Here is a 19332-nt window from a genome sequence, read left to right as displayed (position 1 = left end):
GTGCCTGGCAGCTGCTCCCCTTTGCTCTCCCCGGGTACAGCTGCCTTCCTCCAGGCAGTTTTCCTTTTCCATTGGCAGATTGTGTGGGCCGTTTGTCCAGGACTTTCCCTGTCTGACGGCTGCAATTGGGCTCCAGCCATATCAAGTTGTGGACAAACGTCCGGCCACCGGCTGTTCTGAGTCAGTGTACACCATAGGCCCCGTTGGATCCCCTGGGAAAGTACCGCATGTTTCATGCACTTGTGTTTGCACCCAAATCTATCTTAAGCTCCAGAACACGCTACACGGACTCATCATGCAGCTAGTACAGGCTGCTCTAATCATACCATCAGTACTTGGAAGCTGTTTTGTATTTGCAAAAATACTTTATATATAGAGTCATAGAATCACAGAATGGCTTGTGTTGGAAAGGACCTCAAAGCTCCAACCTTCTGCCATGGGCAGGGTTGCCACTTACTAGATAGGCTGCCCAGGGCCCCATCCAACCCGGCCTTGAACTCCTCCAGGGATGGGGCATCCACAACCTCGCTGAGCAGTCTCTGCCAAGGCCTTCTCATTCTCTGAATAAAGAATTACCTCTAATCTAAACCTCCCCTCTTTTACTTTAAAGCCATTCCCCCTTGTCCTATCACTATTAGACCATGTAAAAAGCCACTCCCCTTCCTGATTATAAGTTCCCCTCAAGTACTGGAAGGCTACAAGGAGATTTCCCAGGGACCTTCTCTTATCCAAACTAAACAAGCTCAACAATTTGCAATTTTGTGTTGTAAGCAAAAATCTTACTGATGCTGGGCGTAGTACGTCATTTACTAACCCCATGTTGTTCTGTGGAGACAACATTTATTAACTGCTGTCACTGAGATCTTAATACTCATGTTAAAAGAATTGCCTTCACAAATTATGGCATATCACTAACATGCTCTGAACATTTCATTTACTTCTATGTTTTTCAAAGTTAAGTATACAGACAGTTTTCTGAATACATACTTTTAAAAAATCATATGCATAAAATAAATCTGCAAACGTATTGCAAGTTAAGCTGTTATCCTGGTGGTCAGCTGTACAGTTTGCCTGACATGAGCTGAGGAGCCCCTTCTTTGAACAGCTGTCTCACATCTATGAACTATGATTCTCAACAGGAAAAAAAAACTAAAAAACAAAAATCTAGAGTGAGTGTAACATAATTGTTGGTGTCTTTTTTTATCAATTTAAAGTAGAAACTATTAATTTAATATCTCTGTTTTATATTTTGCTATAGTTTGTGAGGGACCATGATTCATAGGTTAACTTTGGCATGTGTATTAATTTAGAGCCTGAATATGTATTTGTGACAATGTAATGACTTATGCAGGATCTTGTACTTAAAAATGTACTGTGTACTGTCAGGCAGTAGAGAAACAGCTGAAGATCTGTGGCTTTAAGAGGAACGTGGATGTCTTGGTGTTGTATCTGGCTGGACAGTAAGTAGAATGTTTCTCTGACTTTTACTAGAAGTAGAACACACAGTACATGGTAACCATAGTGCTTTCTGTAACTGTCCCTGAACATCATTTATATGTGAAATACCAGCTTTACACCTAGTTTGTGCATGCTGTGCAAAAAGAAATGGCAAAGAAACATAGGAACACAGGGAGCAGAGCTGCATGAGCTGTGAAGTAGTTAAATGCCTCAGCCCTAGGCACGCAGTCCTTCTCTAGCAACCCAGCATTGCTTGAGGGTCTGTAAGTTCACAGAATTTTGCATGAACTTCTACCACAGGGAACAGAGACATGAAGCTTAATGGGCTGATCTCTACCTGTTCTAACTGGCTTGTAAGTCTGGGTGGAAAGAGTATCAAAACAGCAAATGAAGAAACACAGGACCTGCCCAGTCTGAGAACTGCCAATTTTCTGACCTCCCTGAAGAAATCTGTTGTTGCAATAGCAGAACTAAACGGTAGCACCTTTGATATTACTTGCATCTTGGCTGTTAAGAACTGAAGGGAGGGCAGGGCAACATGAAGTGAGTACAAGAGCTGTTTGAGGTAGGCAGCACTGATCAGAGAACTGATCTCTGGGAGCTTTGTGAAGCAGCTGAAGAGATGGGGCAGATGAGAAGAAACCATGTGAAGGAAAGGAAGGCAAAGTTTTCATGAACCTGTGGGTGATCTGGGTTGATAGAGCTGTAGGATGAACATACTGAGAGGCTACCAGAAAGATGGATACATGACAGGACATACTTCCAAGTTTTTGAAAAGCATACTTTGAATTTCTGGCCAGGGCACAATTCCAAGTGTTGCATACCTGTCTGCAGCCTCACAGCTCTGTCTAGTTCGTGCTGTTGATATCGTGTAAAGAGCTAACATAGTGTAATAATTCAGCCATGAGGCCTTCAAGGTCTCTAAATCCTGTGAATGCAAAAAACAAACGAACAACAACAACAAAACAGGTGTTGGGGAATTTGAGAATTATTTCGTTTGCTTTTCGTGGAAGGTGGCCTTGAAAGTCTCAGTATATCCCCTTAGCACATCTCCTGATTAACACCAGGAAGGAATTCAAAACTCAACAGTGGAAAGAAAGTATGAAACATCTAGTTACTGTTAAATTATTATAACATTTATTTTAGAAAGAAGAAAGCATAGAAAATCTTAGTAAGGAAGATATATACATACTGAGATGGTGTCTAGAGTCTTAATAAGTGTATTTTCTGATGTTAAATACTTAAAAGTATATTCTCGCTGGCTTTGAAATACTCCTTGCTATGGAATAAAGAAGGAATAAAAGAATAAAAAGAAATAATCAGGAGACAGATATAGAGGTGATCTGTCTTCCCGTGAAACCATTTTGAGAAAGATGATGCAAGCTTGTTTCTTTGATGATTGAAGAGAACGAATTTTCTTTTATTCTATCCCAAATTACCTTGAACCTCAGCCAATCTCAGTATCAGAATATGCTTTCTCAAGTTTGACATAATTTTCTACTGGCTAAAGTAGGAAGAAAGTAAAAAAAAAATAATTAAAGTCAATCAAATTTGAAGGAATCAAATTTTACTTTTAAACCACTACTGTTAAAGGCATGTCAAAAAGTTTACATTTGGTCACTGAAAGCTGTCATCCTAGGAAAACTGATTAACTTAGCAGTAGGTAGGATAAGAGGGCTGGAGGCCAGAAAGTATCAGTTTGTAAGAGACATGCAAAGGCTGGAAGGCATACAGAAAGGGACGTGCTCCTCTAAAATGTTAGAGAAATTAAGCTCTACCTGGGGCAAATTAAATGCCTTAATACTGCAAAGAAAAAAAACCACAGCAGATTAGGACTTGGAGATAGACAGCCTCATCTTGGCTGTTACAATGGAGTAAAGCCAATTAAAATGTAAACCTGTGTAGAATGGCAGTGACAAAATATTGGGAAATTTTGGCTTTGCTATGTGAAACATAATTTGGCAATATACAGGTAAAAGTCTACTAAAAAAAAAAAGAAAAAATAACTCTGGAAGAGCTCTGCATTTCCTGTCAGCTCTCATGCACTTATCTTTATTACTTGCAGAAATGTATTTGCTTGTGACAACAAAATAAACACATATATACAAAATATTCTTGCAGACTTAGTTTTTAGAGGTGATTTGAGGAGACCAAATAGCCAGTTACACAGAGCAGCTGCTTGGGATAAGCTCGTCTCAGAAAAATGCATGAATTAAAATACATCACATCAACTTTGTGGTGTTTGCTCCTGGTATTTTTTTTTTCCAAATGCAAGATAGAAAAGGTGCCCACTCCTTCCTGGAAGGGTTCCTGGAGAAAAAACACAAAACACCTGGGAAGAGGGACATGGCTTCACAGCTGGAACATAAGCAGAGCAGATTAGGCTGATGGTGTGAGATTAATTCCTACCAATCTGGTTAATTCTTTCTGGACCACTGGCCCTGGTCATGCAGAATGTTCAAAACTGACATGAAAATTTTATTATATCAATTAAAATTGTAAAGATCGTCTACAATTATTTGAGAGGAAATCAAGAACATTTATTCAAAGCAGTGAAAAACAGCAACAATTAGTGAAAATTATTCAACAGCTCACCCATATTCTTTGGTTAGTAGGTAATTTGTTATTTAGAGCACACCAGCAAGCTCAGCTTCAAAGTGCAAGGTACACAATTAAACAAAAATCCATACAAGCACATGGGAGAGAGATCCAACCTCAGTCAAGGTATTCATTTAAAACAAGACTGCTAATGAATGTGAATACTAAGTTTATACGAGAAAAATGTTGAAGAAGGGCAGAAGATTTCACAACATGCATTAATAAAAAAGATAAGGAATTGACAGCAATGTGCTTGTTGTCTACCTTCTCTTAGCACCATGGCCAAGGAATCCATATTGTCCTTTCACAACATTTTTCCTTTATGTTTGTGTCCCCCAGAATGCAAAAATCCTCCTTCTGTGTTCTCAGTAGAGTTTCCACCATCTGCAAAGTAGATGAAATATTGTATTCACTAAAAAATATATGCTTTTATGGAAGAAGAAATGAATGTATAACTGAGTTTGTTCCCATTTCTTTACCATTCGCTGCTTTGTTATGCTTTCACTTTTATTATGCATATGTTATCTCTCCCTCTTGTACTTTTTTTGTTTTCTACAGAATTGTTGCTTTTTAGTGCTTACATAATATCAGCTACCAGAAATCACACTGCTTACCAAGTGATTAAGCACCACTTTGTTTTTTTCCACTAGAGGACTAAGGAGTATTCCAAGTCTGTCACTGTTTCGTAGGTTGAGGTATTTGTGGATTAACAACAATAAGGTAATGTAATAAAGCTGTAGTGTCACCTGCATATGTTTGAATTAAGGGACATTCCCAGGAGAGTGTTCAGTATGGCAATGTCCACATTAAGTTCTGCAGTATGGTCCTAAGACAATTCCACAAGCCGTATGCTGCACATGCTCCACCTGTGCAAGTCTAGATGATCATAATTACTATGTCCTGTATGAGTTCTAACATGATGCTCTGTAAAAATAGCCGAACACTACAGCTTTCAACCAAGTCTCAGCATGTTGTATTTTAGAAAAAATCAGCTACTTAGCAGTAGGAGGATTGTGTGATTTAGAAATCTGCAAATATTTAGCCAACAATTTCCAAGTGTCTGACTGAATCCAAACCTTACTAAAAAGGGGAAATTTATAAAAGATACTATTTTCTAACCTGCTTTTAAATTCCTTACTATACAGTAATTTACATGACTTTCACAAAGGACATGAATTCTTAAAACACCAGAAGTGCTTGCTCAGGTCAATAAGTAGCTCTGTGAGGAGAGAAAAAAATAAATTTACATTCCATGTAATTGAGGAGTATATGTGTATCTGCTGCCCCAGGCTAACATCAATTATATAGCATCTTATGTCAGCTTTGTTGAAAGACCTGTGGTTATCCAACTGTTCTCAAAGAAAAGCAAAACCATGGATATGCAAAGAGGTTGAACTAAAATCACAGTATAAGGCTTTCCATTTTACTTCTAAAAGGCACTAAAGAGTAAGGAGAAATGGCCTGTTGACTGTGAATATGACAAAGATGGAGAAGTGCCATGCTGTATTACAGGTGTGTGTGTACCCACACTACAAAAGGTACAGTAATTGCTGCAAAGAATGTGACTGTTTTCAGATTGCTATTTTCACTCAACCATGTTTTTCTGAACCTTAAAGTAACTTTCAGTTTCCAACAGGAAAATTTACTTTGTCTCTTCCTTTCAACTTTCAGAAGATACATAGAGCAAAACACGTTTGTCTTAAAGTCAGTGGTATAATTCAAGATCTAAAATCATTCCTGCACCAGCAAATTACATTACGGAAATCAAAATAGTGTTGGGAATCAAATTCTATTTGTTGTCTTTGTGTTTGAACTGTAAGGATAAGCAGCTGTGCAACATTAATGCTCTCAGCTGTTTCAAGGGCCAGATAGGCATCCCCTTCCAGATATTAACCTTGCATTCATATCAAGACTGCAAGATTAAAGACTTCCTATAGTAAGACAGTTTTTAAAAGGCTATGTTCTCTAACGTTAAATTTAGACTGTTACATAATAGTTTTTCTAACTCTAATTTCAGATTCAAGATTTAAGTTTCTTAAAAAAAAACTACTGTTTGACTGAGCTCTACCTCAACAACAATGAACTCACAGATATATCAGGTATCAATCTTCCCTTTTCAGATTGCTGAGCTGTACTTTCTTTTTTGTGTGTTTGCATTCAAATTTATAACAGTGAATGACAGCCAGTAAGTTAATGGTTGAAAGCTCACATATATGCATAAATGTTAATTATTTTCTTAGGGATTTGATTTGTTCCAGTATACTTGAGTGGCAATAGACTACAAGTTCACATCAAGTGCTGGTTTGAGGGCAGTGAAATATCATACACTTTAATATCAGGCAATTGTAAAATATTTTGGATCCAGCATGACCATATCTTATATTCTAAATGAATATTTGAAGTTGTTTTTCTATTGGATGATTTGCAGTTCTGTTGTTGACCAGGCATTGCAGAAGCAGATAGAAGAATCTCCTGGGAGCCATTCATATTTAGATGATGAAAAACTGTAGTGCTGATCGACTTAGCATGAAAATGAAAGAGAATTAATTAATAAGTTGTCTCATTTCCTGTAGTTTCATCATTGTGTAGTAACACTTAAAAGTGTTTTGCAGAAAAACATTTCTATTGCAAAGTTCCAGTTGTTACTTATAAATCTGTATATATTTCGCATGTTCTTGTAGATTTAAGTAGCTGTGCCAGACCACCACTGAATTTCTGAATGAAGAGGCCAAAGCATATCAACACATTTGTGGATTTTAGATTTTTGAAATATTAATATTTGACTTTTATCAGTTCCTATAAAATATTAAAATGAGAAATTGTGTTGATTAGTTTCTGTGAGATCTTGTGGAAAAAATGAATGTTTGAAAGAAAAATATTTAGGCAGAAGAGACATTACAGTAGATACCAACATAAGGGTTTAACAAAGTGTGGGGGTCATTAGCAGAGAAACGTGGATGAGAGAAACTGTGTAGAAATTGGAAAATGATAACTTCTTCATACATTAATAATAGCTTGAAATGGAACTACTTTCTATAGGTATAATCTATGAATTGCTTGAGAGGCAAAGGCAATGTTAGGTCAGGATAAAAGGAAGTGGAATTAAAGATTACTGGGATATAGGAGTCTATGGGAACTGTTGAGTCGTGGTCTGAGCCACTGATTGATCACCTGAGGGGAGCACGGAGCCAGCCACAGGTGAAGGCAATTCAGCTCTGTGACCGGAAGGGGCGGAGCCTGGCCGCACCTCTCCTAGACCCCGTTTAAGGGCTGACTGCCACTGGGAAAAGATCTCTTTCTGGAGGTTGTTCCTTTTGGAGTTTTCTACTGTGAGCCTAGAACACAGGTGAACGTTTCATTTTTGTTCACTTTTTTTTTTCCACCACAATAATCTTTCTAACTATAAACCTTGTGAAATACCGTCCTAACCAGGCCACTCTTCTAACTGTACTTTTGTTAATTGTACAATGAGGAAGGAAGGGATGAAGAAGGAAGCTGGTACAGATGTTTTGGGACAAGAATTATCAAGAGAAATGAAAAGAACTAGGGGCAAAATGAAAGCAGTATGACCAGGAATGCAACAGAGATATTAAAATCTCTGATAGAATTTTTTTAGTATTCTCATGCAGGGTCCTATAAAAATGTAGACCTGGCTATATAACAAGAACGTAAAATTCAGTGTGCAATGTAACAAAATAATTATCTAGATAAATGTAATGATGTATAATGAGGATAATTATTTTTCATTTCAGGTGCTCTGAAAAACTTGCGTTCATTACAGATTCTGTTGCTTCACAACAACCAGTTAAAACAACTTGGTGAAACAGTGAAGGAATTAAAAGGAATGATAAGCTTGCGGACCCTAAGTAATACCTTATTTTTGTTTTGCAGAACAGTGAGCAGTAGCTTTTAAGAATATCTTACCAGGATATGTTTCTTGTCTGCTTGTGCATCACTTGCCAATAGCTTCTGAAGCTAATTATCAATTTCAACCAAATTTGACAGAAGCGACCTGTAACACATGAAAATTTCATAGAGACTACTGCTACTAAGCTTTTGGCTGCTAGCTAACCAGCCTTTGGCTTAAGTAGCTTGGAGGCAGTCAAAGCCATGTGCTGCTCCCTGTTTGTATGGGGAAAATGGGAGAGTGCAGATATTATCATAGAGGTGACGGGAGATGAGAAACTGGTGTCACTGTTCTTGAGAGTGCAAGGAAGGTGATAGGTTATGGAACAGAAATTCCTGTCTTGTTAATCATATTCTTTGTAGAACTTAGAATCTGCTCAGAAAGATGCAGAAAATACAGGCTTTTAGAGTCTGAGAATAAACATACTCTGATATAATAGTATCTAAGTGGCATGATTTTGATATACTAGATGGAAATGAAGTTTTAAATTACATTATACAAGATGGTGCTGGCACCACTAAGCTAGCAGCCTACAGGAAAGTAGAATTCAATGCTATTAAGCTATTGAAAGCATGGGCAGTCTTTGTGCATGGTTCCTGAGAGAATATTGTCATAGATCATGCCAATCTCTCAGTACTTTGTGAACACAGGAAACAAGTTTCTTGTCTTGCTGTCGCAATCACTGAAGGTGAATATCATCAAACCATACCTCCTTACACATTCAAAAATTGACTGCCTTGATCACAGGAAAGGAAAAAATGGCTTGCAGAGTACAATTTTAATTGAAATTGATGTTGGTCTGAAATTCACAAAGAAACCAAGTCTTTAGGAAGACAACGTGCTGGCAAAACTATTCTTTTTCTTTTTTCATTATGTGCAAGAATGAAAAAGAGCTCGCATAAGAATGCAGTTGTTTGAAGTGATTAGGCAAAGTCTGGACAGATTCAGACATTGTATGTGTGAATGGTGCTGTCACTTGAATTGAATGTTATAGCTCTACCAATTAATATGGAGCTTCAGAAAGCGCAGGGAGTCTGTGCTCATTGCAGTTAACTATGGGAAATAGAGAGGAATAGCAGATAGTTACAGTGCTGCTGAGTCATTATGAGTGACGTTCACAAAGACTCTGTGAAAACTGAATGAATATTGGACTGGCCACCATTATAGAAAAGCAATTATTTAGAGTAACTTTTTTAAAAAAGGCTCTTCAATTCAAAGATATGACAATAAATCGGTAGAAGAAATGTAATATTCTACTCTACGGTATTCATTCCCTTTTAAACTTTACAATCATTAAAAAAAAAAACCCCAAACTTCAATGCCTTTATTTTAAAGAAATTTAATAGAAATGAGTTCCCAAATTGCCAGGAGTCTATTAGTTTAATAAAATGCCTCATCATATTTGAAATAAAGGTCAGCAAGAAATGAATAAAATGCGTTTTAAAAGTGATTTATATCAAATTGTATTACTATAGCATCTGCTTGCAGTATTCAGGACTGGGAAGTGAGCGCAGCATCTCAGCTGTGTAACTTCAAAAAGGCCTGTGCCCGTGATCCATCTTTATAAAATAAAAGGTGTTTTGGAAATGGGAAGCTTCTCACTGTTGTGAGGCAGTTTTTGTTTTTTTAATTTATTTGTTTTATCACTGGAAAATTTGATTTTTGAAATATCTTGCAAAGCATCAATAGAATTTCTGGAGATATATATAATAATGTTTTATTATTGTGTAGCTCCTGTGAGCTGTTACAATGAGGCAGTCTGGTACACTATTATCGTTCACTTTGGGAGCAATATTCAGCTACCAGAATGTTGCATTTCTTTTTTCTTAAAGCTCTCCTGTGATTTTTGGCCACTGCACTGCTAAGGATTTGAAGCATAACACCATTTTTCATCATGCATTTACTGAAAACAGTCAGTTTCTAAAGATTTACTGGATGGGTTGCTCACAACTGCAGACTTTTGGGAGATACATAGGGTTTCTTTATAGGCTCACCTTGTTCTACATCTCTTGGAATCTAAGATTTCTGTGTACTCTGCACATTACCTCAACTGATTTATTGTCCACATCTGATAACATCTTCCTGCTCAAAAAAGTTATTTTGTCTTTCACTATGCTTCTGTCACAATAGTTCCTTTCTACCCCGCGTAGGGTAGGCATGCTCTTTTCCTACATTCTGAACTGGGAAAAGAGACAAACCTGTGGAGGAAGAAAGCATTATCCCTAATTTGTAGAATGAAAATTACGTTATCTTGACTAGAAAGCAGAGCCAAAAATTGATTCCAGATGTTTTGTTAAATAAAACCATCTTACTCTATATAGTGGCTGGATTTACTTTAAGATCAAGCAGCAGAAAAATTTGTATACTGTTAAAAATCAGTGCTGGTAATGAGGAACATGCTCCAAGCAGCATCTAGATTCAGAAGAACTTAGTATCAGCTCCTCCCTTTGTCTTGGAAAAATCTCTCTTTGAGTCATCATTCTAGTACTGCTCAAACAACAAACCTACCTGCTTTTAGAAAAGTTTCTAAGAAGTTTTTCTCTGTGGAATGCTACAGTGTTTTTTTCTTGACTCGAAAGCATTCTCATCAGACAAACACATCATCTTATTTCTGACTAACGCTTCCTAGAAAAAAATGGCTATATAGTCTTGGGTGCAGTAAAAACACAGAACTTTCATTTGCTGCCACCTTGTGGGCTGCTTACTACTCCTGAATATGATGGTTTTGTTGAAAATTCATTGCAACGTTAAAACATTTTCTGTTCTCTGAATACCTGAGCAGGCATTTTCCATGTACAAGGTTCCAGTTGCCCACTCCAGCCTTACTGAGCCTCCAAACAGTCAGGTAGTAGCACTGAACTCTGAGCACTCTGTGAAACTCAAATGTAGCCTGGTGAACAAAATATGAAATCCTGTGGTTCACAAGCCACTGTAGAATATTTCTCAATCTTTTTTGTCTTTTAGTATCTCTGAAATACAAGAGCTCTTATTTGCCATTCACCTTGCCCTCCTTACCTGTTAAGATTAGGTAAACCAGGGGATTTTTTGACCTACAGGGAATATTGGCCACAGCCTCTTTCTAAACAGATCAGTGTAGATCTTCATAGAAATTGTCAAAACTGTTAACTTTATTTTTTTGCCTGCTGTGATCTTAAGGTATCCTGATCTTTTTTTTTTTTTCTGTACTGTTGAAGAAAAACAGTATTTCTTTAGGGACAAAAATAGCTTTTTTTTGTTTTTAATTTAGAAAACAAACTTTTTTTTATTCTATTTTTTTTATCTGAGCCAGTTTCTACTTTAATCAACTTTAGATGTCATTCGCATGAACCAAACCAAGTCTGCTGTGTGAGTTGGGTGGATGTTCCACATTTGCCAAAGCAGTACCAGAGGACTGATGCTTGTCTGTGTTGCAAAGGTTTGGTTATTCAGGGAATGTGAACCTGAGCATAATAAGTATTTCAGTCAAGTTGCTAATGGGCTTTTAGAGCTTAGGGTATTATAGCTTAATAAAAGTGTGTGGCACTTCATTTCCAGAAACACAGGTCCTTTTACACATTTTAATCTTCAAGTTTTTCACTTTTCAAACTCATAATCATAGAGAAATCAGAAAATGCAGCATTTTTATTTTATATTGCATTTATGGGATAAAACCTTTATATCGGCTCTGATAAAGCCTTAGGAGTCCTAAAGCTCATCTTTTTTTAATTAACTCTCTCCTGCTGCAAATTTTGTGTCTTATCATTAAGCCATCAGACAAAAAAAAACAAAAAACCTGCTACAATTTAAAGTAGGCATCACCAAAAATACTCAAGGCAATCAAAGGCAAGTATTTAGCGGTTTTGTCTGTATATCTTAAAAAATACAAAAAAACTTCAAAGGCTTCGAGTGCGCAATGATGCCTTTCCTCAAATCTTGCCTGTGGTATTTTGCACGCTCTGCAATAAGCCAGTTCCTTGCAGTCTGTCTTCAATTGAGTGATTTTGTGAGTATAAGGGAACCAAGCTTTGTTTACCTGCTGTAAAAATAATTTGAAGTTAAAAATATTTTCTACAAAATCTTTGTCTACTAGTGCTCTTTAATTTTCCTGTCTTGCTGAGTTTGTTACTTTTCTTTGTAGTTTTGGTGATGGCATTGTTTTGTATATGTTTTGCAGACCTGTTTTACAACCCTCTGGCATATGATGCAGGCTACCGTCTCTATGTGATACACAGCCTCCCTTCAGTGCAGCTCCTGGACAGGAAGCGTAAGGATTGATTTTTCTCTTTTCACAAAGCGTTGACTGTTGCTTTTGATTTTTAATAAGTTTGGAAAGATATGTGAATTATTCTTGTCCGTTTCTTACGTACATTTGTTAATATCAGTTTGTTAGATCTTTTGCTATAACCATTTTTGAAATTTTTGTTTGGCATGAAACCCTTTGGTTCACCCAGCGCTGTTAATTTCCATCTTTTTCTATTTAAATTGTGTATGGTTATCTTGTAGTTGGTCTATATATTGTTGGGTAAGAGATATAAGCCTGCATTTAGAAACACGTGCCTCCATTTAGTGTGATGTTCTCAGATAACTGTGTGTTTCTGTGCGTTTCTAGAATGTATGCACATCCATGCTGACCATGTTGTCAGATGGAAATCTTCATGAATCATCAGATCTTTCACTTGTTGTCTTAAAAAGAAAAGAATTATATTGAGAACAAATATATAGATATGTATCAGTAAATATATTGAAGACAAACCAATTTAATAAACAAGCCACAGTGGAGCCAGAAAATCAGCTTTGGTGGTTGTGTCTTTGATGTTTGGTGAGCTGTGATACACAAAAGGATTGAACGTTACTGTGAAGTGCTGAGAAAAGTATTGATTTGTACCTGACTTTCTCCTCATGGGAAAACAGTGAGGAGAAACTGTCATCTTGGAAACCTGCTCTGAGCCTGTGGGAGAAACAGTGCAGGAACTGAGAAGGCAGCCTCAGGATGACTGTTTGGCTGCAGGTTACGCAGCCCTGCCATGAAGCAGAGCTGGCAGATGGGCATGGTCTGTGTTAGGGGTTATTGAGCTTCTGGGTTGACCACGTAGCCATCTGCCAATGGCTGTACGTTCATTTCCTATACTGGAAAGTGAAACACCTTTCCTGTGTACCTCCAGCCTCTTCAGTACTTGGTCTGGGGCACTTTCTTCAGACTGTTTTATTAACAGTCACTTTTGGCTGTCTGAAGCTAAATCTACTGGGAAATACACGCTGCCTTTACAGTTCTAAAAACAATTCCACAAAACTTCATGGACTCCTGTCTTCAGTACAGTTACACTGTATTCAGCTCTGGAGCAGGACTTGCAGCATTAATTTCTATCAAGCTGTACCCTGGGTGTTCTATTTAGTGAACTGTTTATTTAATGTTGCAAAGACTATAATGTGAAATTAAATATTTCCTCTTTCAATCTTGAATGGAAAATGTTCCATCTGTGGAACATTCCGACAGCTTCGGCCTGGCTGGCGTCTTTATGCAGGACACGTGCTCGCACTTTGTTACCTCCAGACATGGATGCTGCAGCTCCTTTCTAATGAGTCCCCCAGATACCACAACTTAGAAACTCCCCGAATTCGAAATGTTCCTGCCAGAGTTAGGTTCTAAACCTACAGCTCTCTTCCTTTTTCCTATCTGAAGTTTTAGATTAGTATGCAGGTCATATCATTAGTTAAAATCCCTCATTTAACTTACAGTCTCAAACTCTTTCTTAAAAATGTGAAGTTATTTTTGAAATCAAGCACAAAACAAGAAAGTGTGAAGCTTTTCTTTTTACTGCACTCCTTCAGTTTCCTCCATAATTGAGCAATGGGAATTAAACTGACCTTGAAGTGGGATTTGTTCACACTGTTCGTAAAGAAAGTTCCAAGTTTTCACTGGCTTCTGCAATAGATGTCATTTGTATGGTAATGAAGAGCCTTGTCTGGTAGTTTCTTCATTTAAAATTCCTGATCCTACTGCATCCAAAATCAATACTTTTATTTTGTTAGAGGGGGCTGTGCCCCAGAGCTGTAGCAAGCATCACTCCGTGATCTTCTTCTGAATCTCTGTGAAATTATGCAGATTTACATCACTGTTGTTATAAACCTGCACAAAATGAAGTTTGCATGCAGTTAGTACCAGCCTTTTTAGTTGATAGAGGAAATAGTTTTTTTATATCTCTTTTAACAGCAGTTACACGAAGAGAAAGGGAGTTGGCATTTCCTGTCTGTAACTGTGAAAGGTCCAGCGCTGTGGAGTCGATTGCTTTCGGGAAGAGAGTGGACTCAGGGCCAGGCACTGCCATCAGGCACAGCAGGGGCCCTCGGCCAGCCAGGAGACTGGTGGTGCCCCCAGGTATTCATAACCATAAGAGCAAAAGCAACCATTTGGGGGGGGGCTTTCAGTTGAAGTTCTTTTCATTCATCCAATAAAAACGTGGTGTCCTAGTTAGTAAAATATCAATGCATTGGGAACTCAACCAAACTGCTCCGCAGAGCCAGGAGCAGCGGTCAGAACAGCAGATGAATGAATCCTCAGCTGTGTGCATTATGACAAATATGTTCATAGAGTCACAAAATTGTAAAGGTTGGAAAAGACCACCACAATCATCTAGTCCAACTGTAGTTCCTGCTACACCCTGTAGTTAAACAAGTATTTTAACAGCTGAACAAACAGCATTTTGTTTTTTCAACGTATATCATATTGTTATTTTTTAAATTTTATTGAAGAGCATCTCAGTACACCGTAATGCTGTTTTAGTGATCAGCATCCTTGAGTTTTGATGCCCTCTAGTGCTTTTATAAAATGATCTCTTGAAGAAAATATTTTCTCCTACTGTTGTAAATTTTGCACATCTTGCCTAGTTTTGTAAGCAGAATTCCTTTTTATGCTTTCTAAGCTGAGAATATTTTCATGATGTCTGATAATAGCATATAAAGTCATTTTCTAAAGACTCCTTAAAACATTTACTGCTGTCAGACAGCACAGTGAGTACCCATAACCTTGTGACTGCTCTGTCGTGAGGCAGTCCAGAGCAAAACACAATGTTGTCTGCTTTTTGGATGTACTTCTATGAAAAACCTACAAACCAATGCGTGGAAAAGTTTGTTTAGGGAAAATTAAACATGAGTAACTGAATTTAAAAAGATTTTACATGTATCAAATCTGCTGATTTTTTGGCTCATTTGAACAAGTAATTTGTGTTCAGGATGATAATCCTCAGTTCATCAAAGTGCTGCATGCGCATTGATGTCTAAATTTGAACTTTTTATTACAGGTTGGAAATTTGGAAATCACACAAATAAGTAAGTGTTTCTCTGAGCTTTCTGTTGTTGGTTTTGTTGTGGTTTTGTTTTGTGTGTGTGTGTGTGTGTGTGCGTGTGTGTGCTTTTTTCAGAAAAAAAAAAACAGTGAAAATAATTTCTTGACAAATTTTCTGGTGTTCTGTGTTTCACACAGTTGAAAAGTTGAAGCTGTATCATTCTGATAAGATAGCCAAGCCACTGCTGTATTAATTCTGATATGAAAAGGTATTCCAGGTGTATAAAAATGCTATTTATTTTATAAAAGTGCTGTTTATTTTATAAGATCAAATAGCAATAACTAGAAAAAGTATGCTTGAAGCATTAGTGCATCAGAATAGCTGTTCTGTATTGTGGCACAGACAGCATTCTGCTTTCTGGTTGCTCAGAAGAACATACTCTCTGGAAAACATTACAGAGCTATAGAACAAAATGTTTTAAGCCTGTAGTTAGCTTTATTCTGTTAAAATTTCGACATCAGAAATAAATGGAAAAGCTTATTTCTGTGACGTCTGCCTGGATTGAGGGGGTTTTTAATGGATTTTAATGTGTTGACACTTTTAGATGCTATCTTTATAGGATATTTAAAATCTTAAGATAGCAGACTTTTGAGTTTCACATATGAAAATAGTTGCCAGATTTATTAAAGGAAATAATAACAGCCTGTATATGATGATTTCCCTTAAAAATTTGATTTTTACAGTTATTCATTTTCAGTACAGCTCTTTACAGTCAGCTTAATTTGTGTTTATAAATGATTTTCCTGTTTTCAGTGGAGTTCATTCATTGATGCAATGGATGTGCAGCTTCCACTCCATCTGAATTGTGTAGGTACTTAGAGTTGGTGAGGTACCCAAGTGTTTGACAGTCTGTGTTATACTCAGAGGAGGCAAGGAGACAGCCTTGTTTATGTTAGTTTCCGAGCACCGTGTGTCACATAGAGCTACACCTTTATGGAATAAGTTCTTACAAATTAGGGTTTTAATATTGTATCTGAGCTCAAAGTCTTGGTGGTTGGTTTGGAACTGATATTGCAAGTCTGCCACTTCTCTCTCACAAGTATCAGGACACATGAACATCAACTGAGATTTCTGGATTCAGTGTCCTGGATTCTTGCATGGCCACTATTTAAAAGACTCACACTGAAATAAATTTTGCATTTGCGTTAATGGGCATCAAATCAATATGAAATCATGCAGTGCACAGTTTTATGATTTCCACTGGATACTTGTAAGAATCAGAACATTAAAGTGGACAACAGTGCTTTAAATACATTTTAAATAATTTATTGCATGTTTTTTCCTTAGAATCTGGGAATGCTGACCTTTTCAGGTTTTGTTTTGCTTTCTAAAATTTGGTAACAGAAGGAAGCCTTCTAAAAATTTACAATTTACAATCCTCACTCCTGACTTCTAACTTCATTAACTATAGAAAGCACACTTAGTGAAATAACTCCAAAGTAGGTTGAGAGCATTCTGAAAATGTTCATTTGTTTTGTTCTTTTTGCAGAGTTCCATTTGAGAACCCAGAAGATGCTGTTTTACTACGGGCAATGACAAGATCTATAATGGAATTTTCCTCTATTGACTGGAACAAAGTACCCACCTGTCGAGACAGAGGGCTTAAACACAAAGCAGAGGAATCCCCTGAGAAGCTGACAATCCAATTTAGATGACTTCTTTCTTCCTTAAGAAAAACACTGCTCCCCTGTCTAAAGTAGATGGAAGCATCTTACGTAAGTTACCATCTCTATAATGCAACTACACTAAAACATGCATCTAATTAAATGATCTTCCAGGAAAAAAAAAAAAAGTAGTATTAGTGTAACGTTCCTTTTATCATCAAATATATAATATCTAGGGTCAACAAATTAAGAAATCAAATGCTAAACAGTGGTGATGTTATAACAAAAAAATGTTTTAAATGCAATTTCTATCGTACTTTTTTTTTAATCTCAAATCTTAATTTCTTAACAAGTACCTTATAGGATACATTATTTCATTCTTTATAGTTTCTACTGCATAATTAGACTTATGATGTTCACTACCAATAATATATCTTCCTCCTTCAAAATAAAGATATGAGATAAATAGCATTCTTATTTCTAAGAGCAGTTCCAATTTGGTAATTTGTGTGCTACAGTAATGTGCTGGAATCTCTTAGTTTTATGACACTACTGCACTGTGTCTCACTACCCACAGAAGCACAGGCAAGTAAGGGTGCTGCAGTGTGGTTCCTGTCCGAGGCTGCCTACGCTCTCCATGACGTGTCTCTGCTTACTGGTGCTTTATGGGGAGACAAGATGTGCCATACAGAATGCACTGTGCCAGGACTGCTGACAGCACTGTGGCACTGCACCTGACACTTTTGGCTTCTAAAGCCAGTTATCACTAAAGGAGGTAGCAGACCTGTATGTAAATGGAAAGTAATACATTTCTTCACAACTTTCTCTCTCTATTCTGCCAAAGGCTTAGTTTCAGTCAGTGCTATTTGTTATATCAAAGTCCTTCAGCAGCCTGGGGCTTGTCTTCAGAGTTCTTTCTTTTTTCTCCTGTTAGCACTGAGTCATGAAATGGTCTAGGCTGGCAGGGATTCCTGGAGTTTATCTAGCCCAACTGCTGTTGAAAGCCTGAGATAAGGTTATCCAGCACTCTGTCAAGGCAAGTCAAATATTTCCAGTGAGGGAGAGACCACCACTTCTTGGCAACCTCCTTTACTGTTTAATTGCACTCCAGAGCAATTTTCTTATATCCAGGTGGAATTTTGCCTGCAACAACTGGGGCCTGTTGGCTCTTGTCCTGTCACTATGCATCTCTGTGAAGATAGCTCATCTGCTCTATAGCAACCTCTAGGTACTGTAAGTTTTGTGATTAGATCTGAGCTTTTCTGTGAGCTAATGAGCTCACTTCCTCCAACTCTCTGATCATCATGGTGGCACCTCAGCTGGAACCTCTTTTGATTTTATTTTATTTTATTTTATTTTTTTTTTTTGAGTCAGGTTGACCAAAACTGGATGCTGTATTCCAGGCATGGCCGAACAAGTGCCAAGCCAAATGAGATAATTACATCTTTGATCTGCTGATCATATTCCTGTCTTTACCATCAGTGCTGCCAGGGCATTCCTCTGGCTCAGGGTCAACTTGCTGCCCACCAAGACTCCTGGGTCTGTTTCATCAGACCCAGACAGATCCCAGCCTGTACTGCTGCTTAAGATTGTTCCATCCCAGATATGTGACTTCATCTCTGCTAAACCTTGTAATTCCTTTCACCTTTTCAAAGTTAGATTCCTCCTTTTTTTTTTATTTCAGCTTTCCTAGTTTTCTTGCTTATATTTATGCATCTTGTAAATGCCCTGAAGTCATTCTCATCAGCATGGTTTTAAGAGGGAGATCAACACCTTGGTAGGTTTCAAGACAAGCCAGATTAAATGAAACTCTGGCTAACATTTTTTCTTAACGCAGTCCTGTCTAAATTAAGACCCATTAGGATTCACTAAGTGTATGCAATCCCTAGTTTACCTAACTTTTTTGTGCTCTTACAGCTGACTGTTCTCGCAGAGGTAGTCTACGATGCAACAATCTCAGCTGAGGAAGGCTGAAGCAAAGCACTGAGACCCTCATTTAGATTGCACTTGTTCTCTTCTGAGATTTACTGCAAAAAGAAGCATGACATCCTCTGTTCATGGTTCTGAAGCCTTTTGAAGTTAGAATGAGGACAAATGCAAGCACAATCTCCACTGGGTGGTAGCCTGTGCTTCACAACTACTTCCAATTTTCAAACTTTACCTTGTTGCTTAGGCTTTTCTCACCAAGAAAAGGTGTTGGCTAGTGGAATGAAATCAGAATTTGTGTGGTGGATTTTATGACACTTCTGGGAACCTGAATTGTTTGTCCCAAAAAAATGGCGTTATCAGAAAAGCACTGAAGAGAAATATATCCCAGTCAGACCCTGCTATGCAGAGAATTAGGAACCAGCAGCACTTCTGCATTCCCAGTTCCAAGTATCATGACTCCATATCTATGTTCCAGACACCTCTCTTGCTTTCTGCCCTTCTACTTGAACACTTG

General features: G+C 37.6%; 1 protein-coding gene across 1 annotated transcript; it reads left to right on the top strand.

Moving 5' to 3' along the window:
• Positions 1–1326: 1326 nt before the first annotated feature.
• Positions 1327–16940, top strand: LRRC72 (leucine rich repeat containing 72; the record flags this gene model as incomplete). The annotated part of the gene is given in 10 exon segments (XM_079538125.1): positions 1327–1362; positions 1366–1460; positions 4707–4776; positions 5493–5594; positions 6074–6155; positions 7809–7922; positions 12117–12206; positions 14154–14318; positions 15241–15268; positions 16775–16940. Coding segments are annotated over 10 exon segments (948 nt in total), but the record flags the coding sequence as incomplete, so codon positions are not given.
• Positions 16941–19332: the final 2392 nt, after the last annotated feature.

The sequence above is a fragment of the Tetrao urogallus genome (genome assembly GCF_951394365.1).
Source record: "Tetrao urogallus genome assembly, chromosome: 7".
Classification (NCBI taxonomy): domain Eukaryota; kingdom Metazoa; phylum Chordata; class Aves; order Galliformes; family Phasianidae; genus Tetrao; species Tetrao urogallus.
The sequence above is the reverse complement of the archived record's forward strand: the minus strand, read 5'-3'. Positions and strand labels throughout refer to the sequence as shown.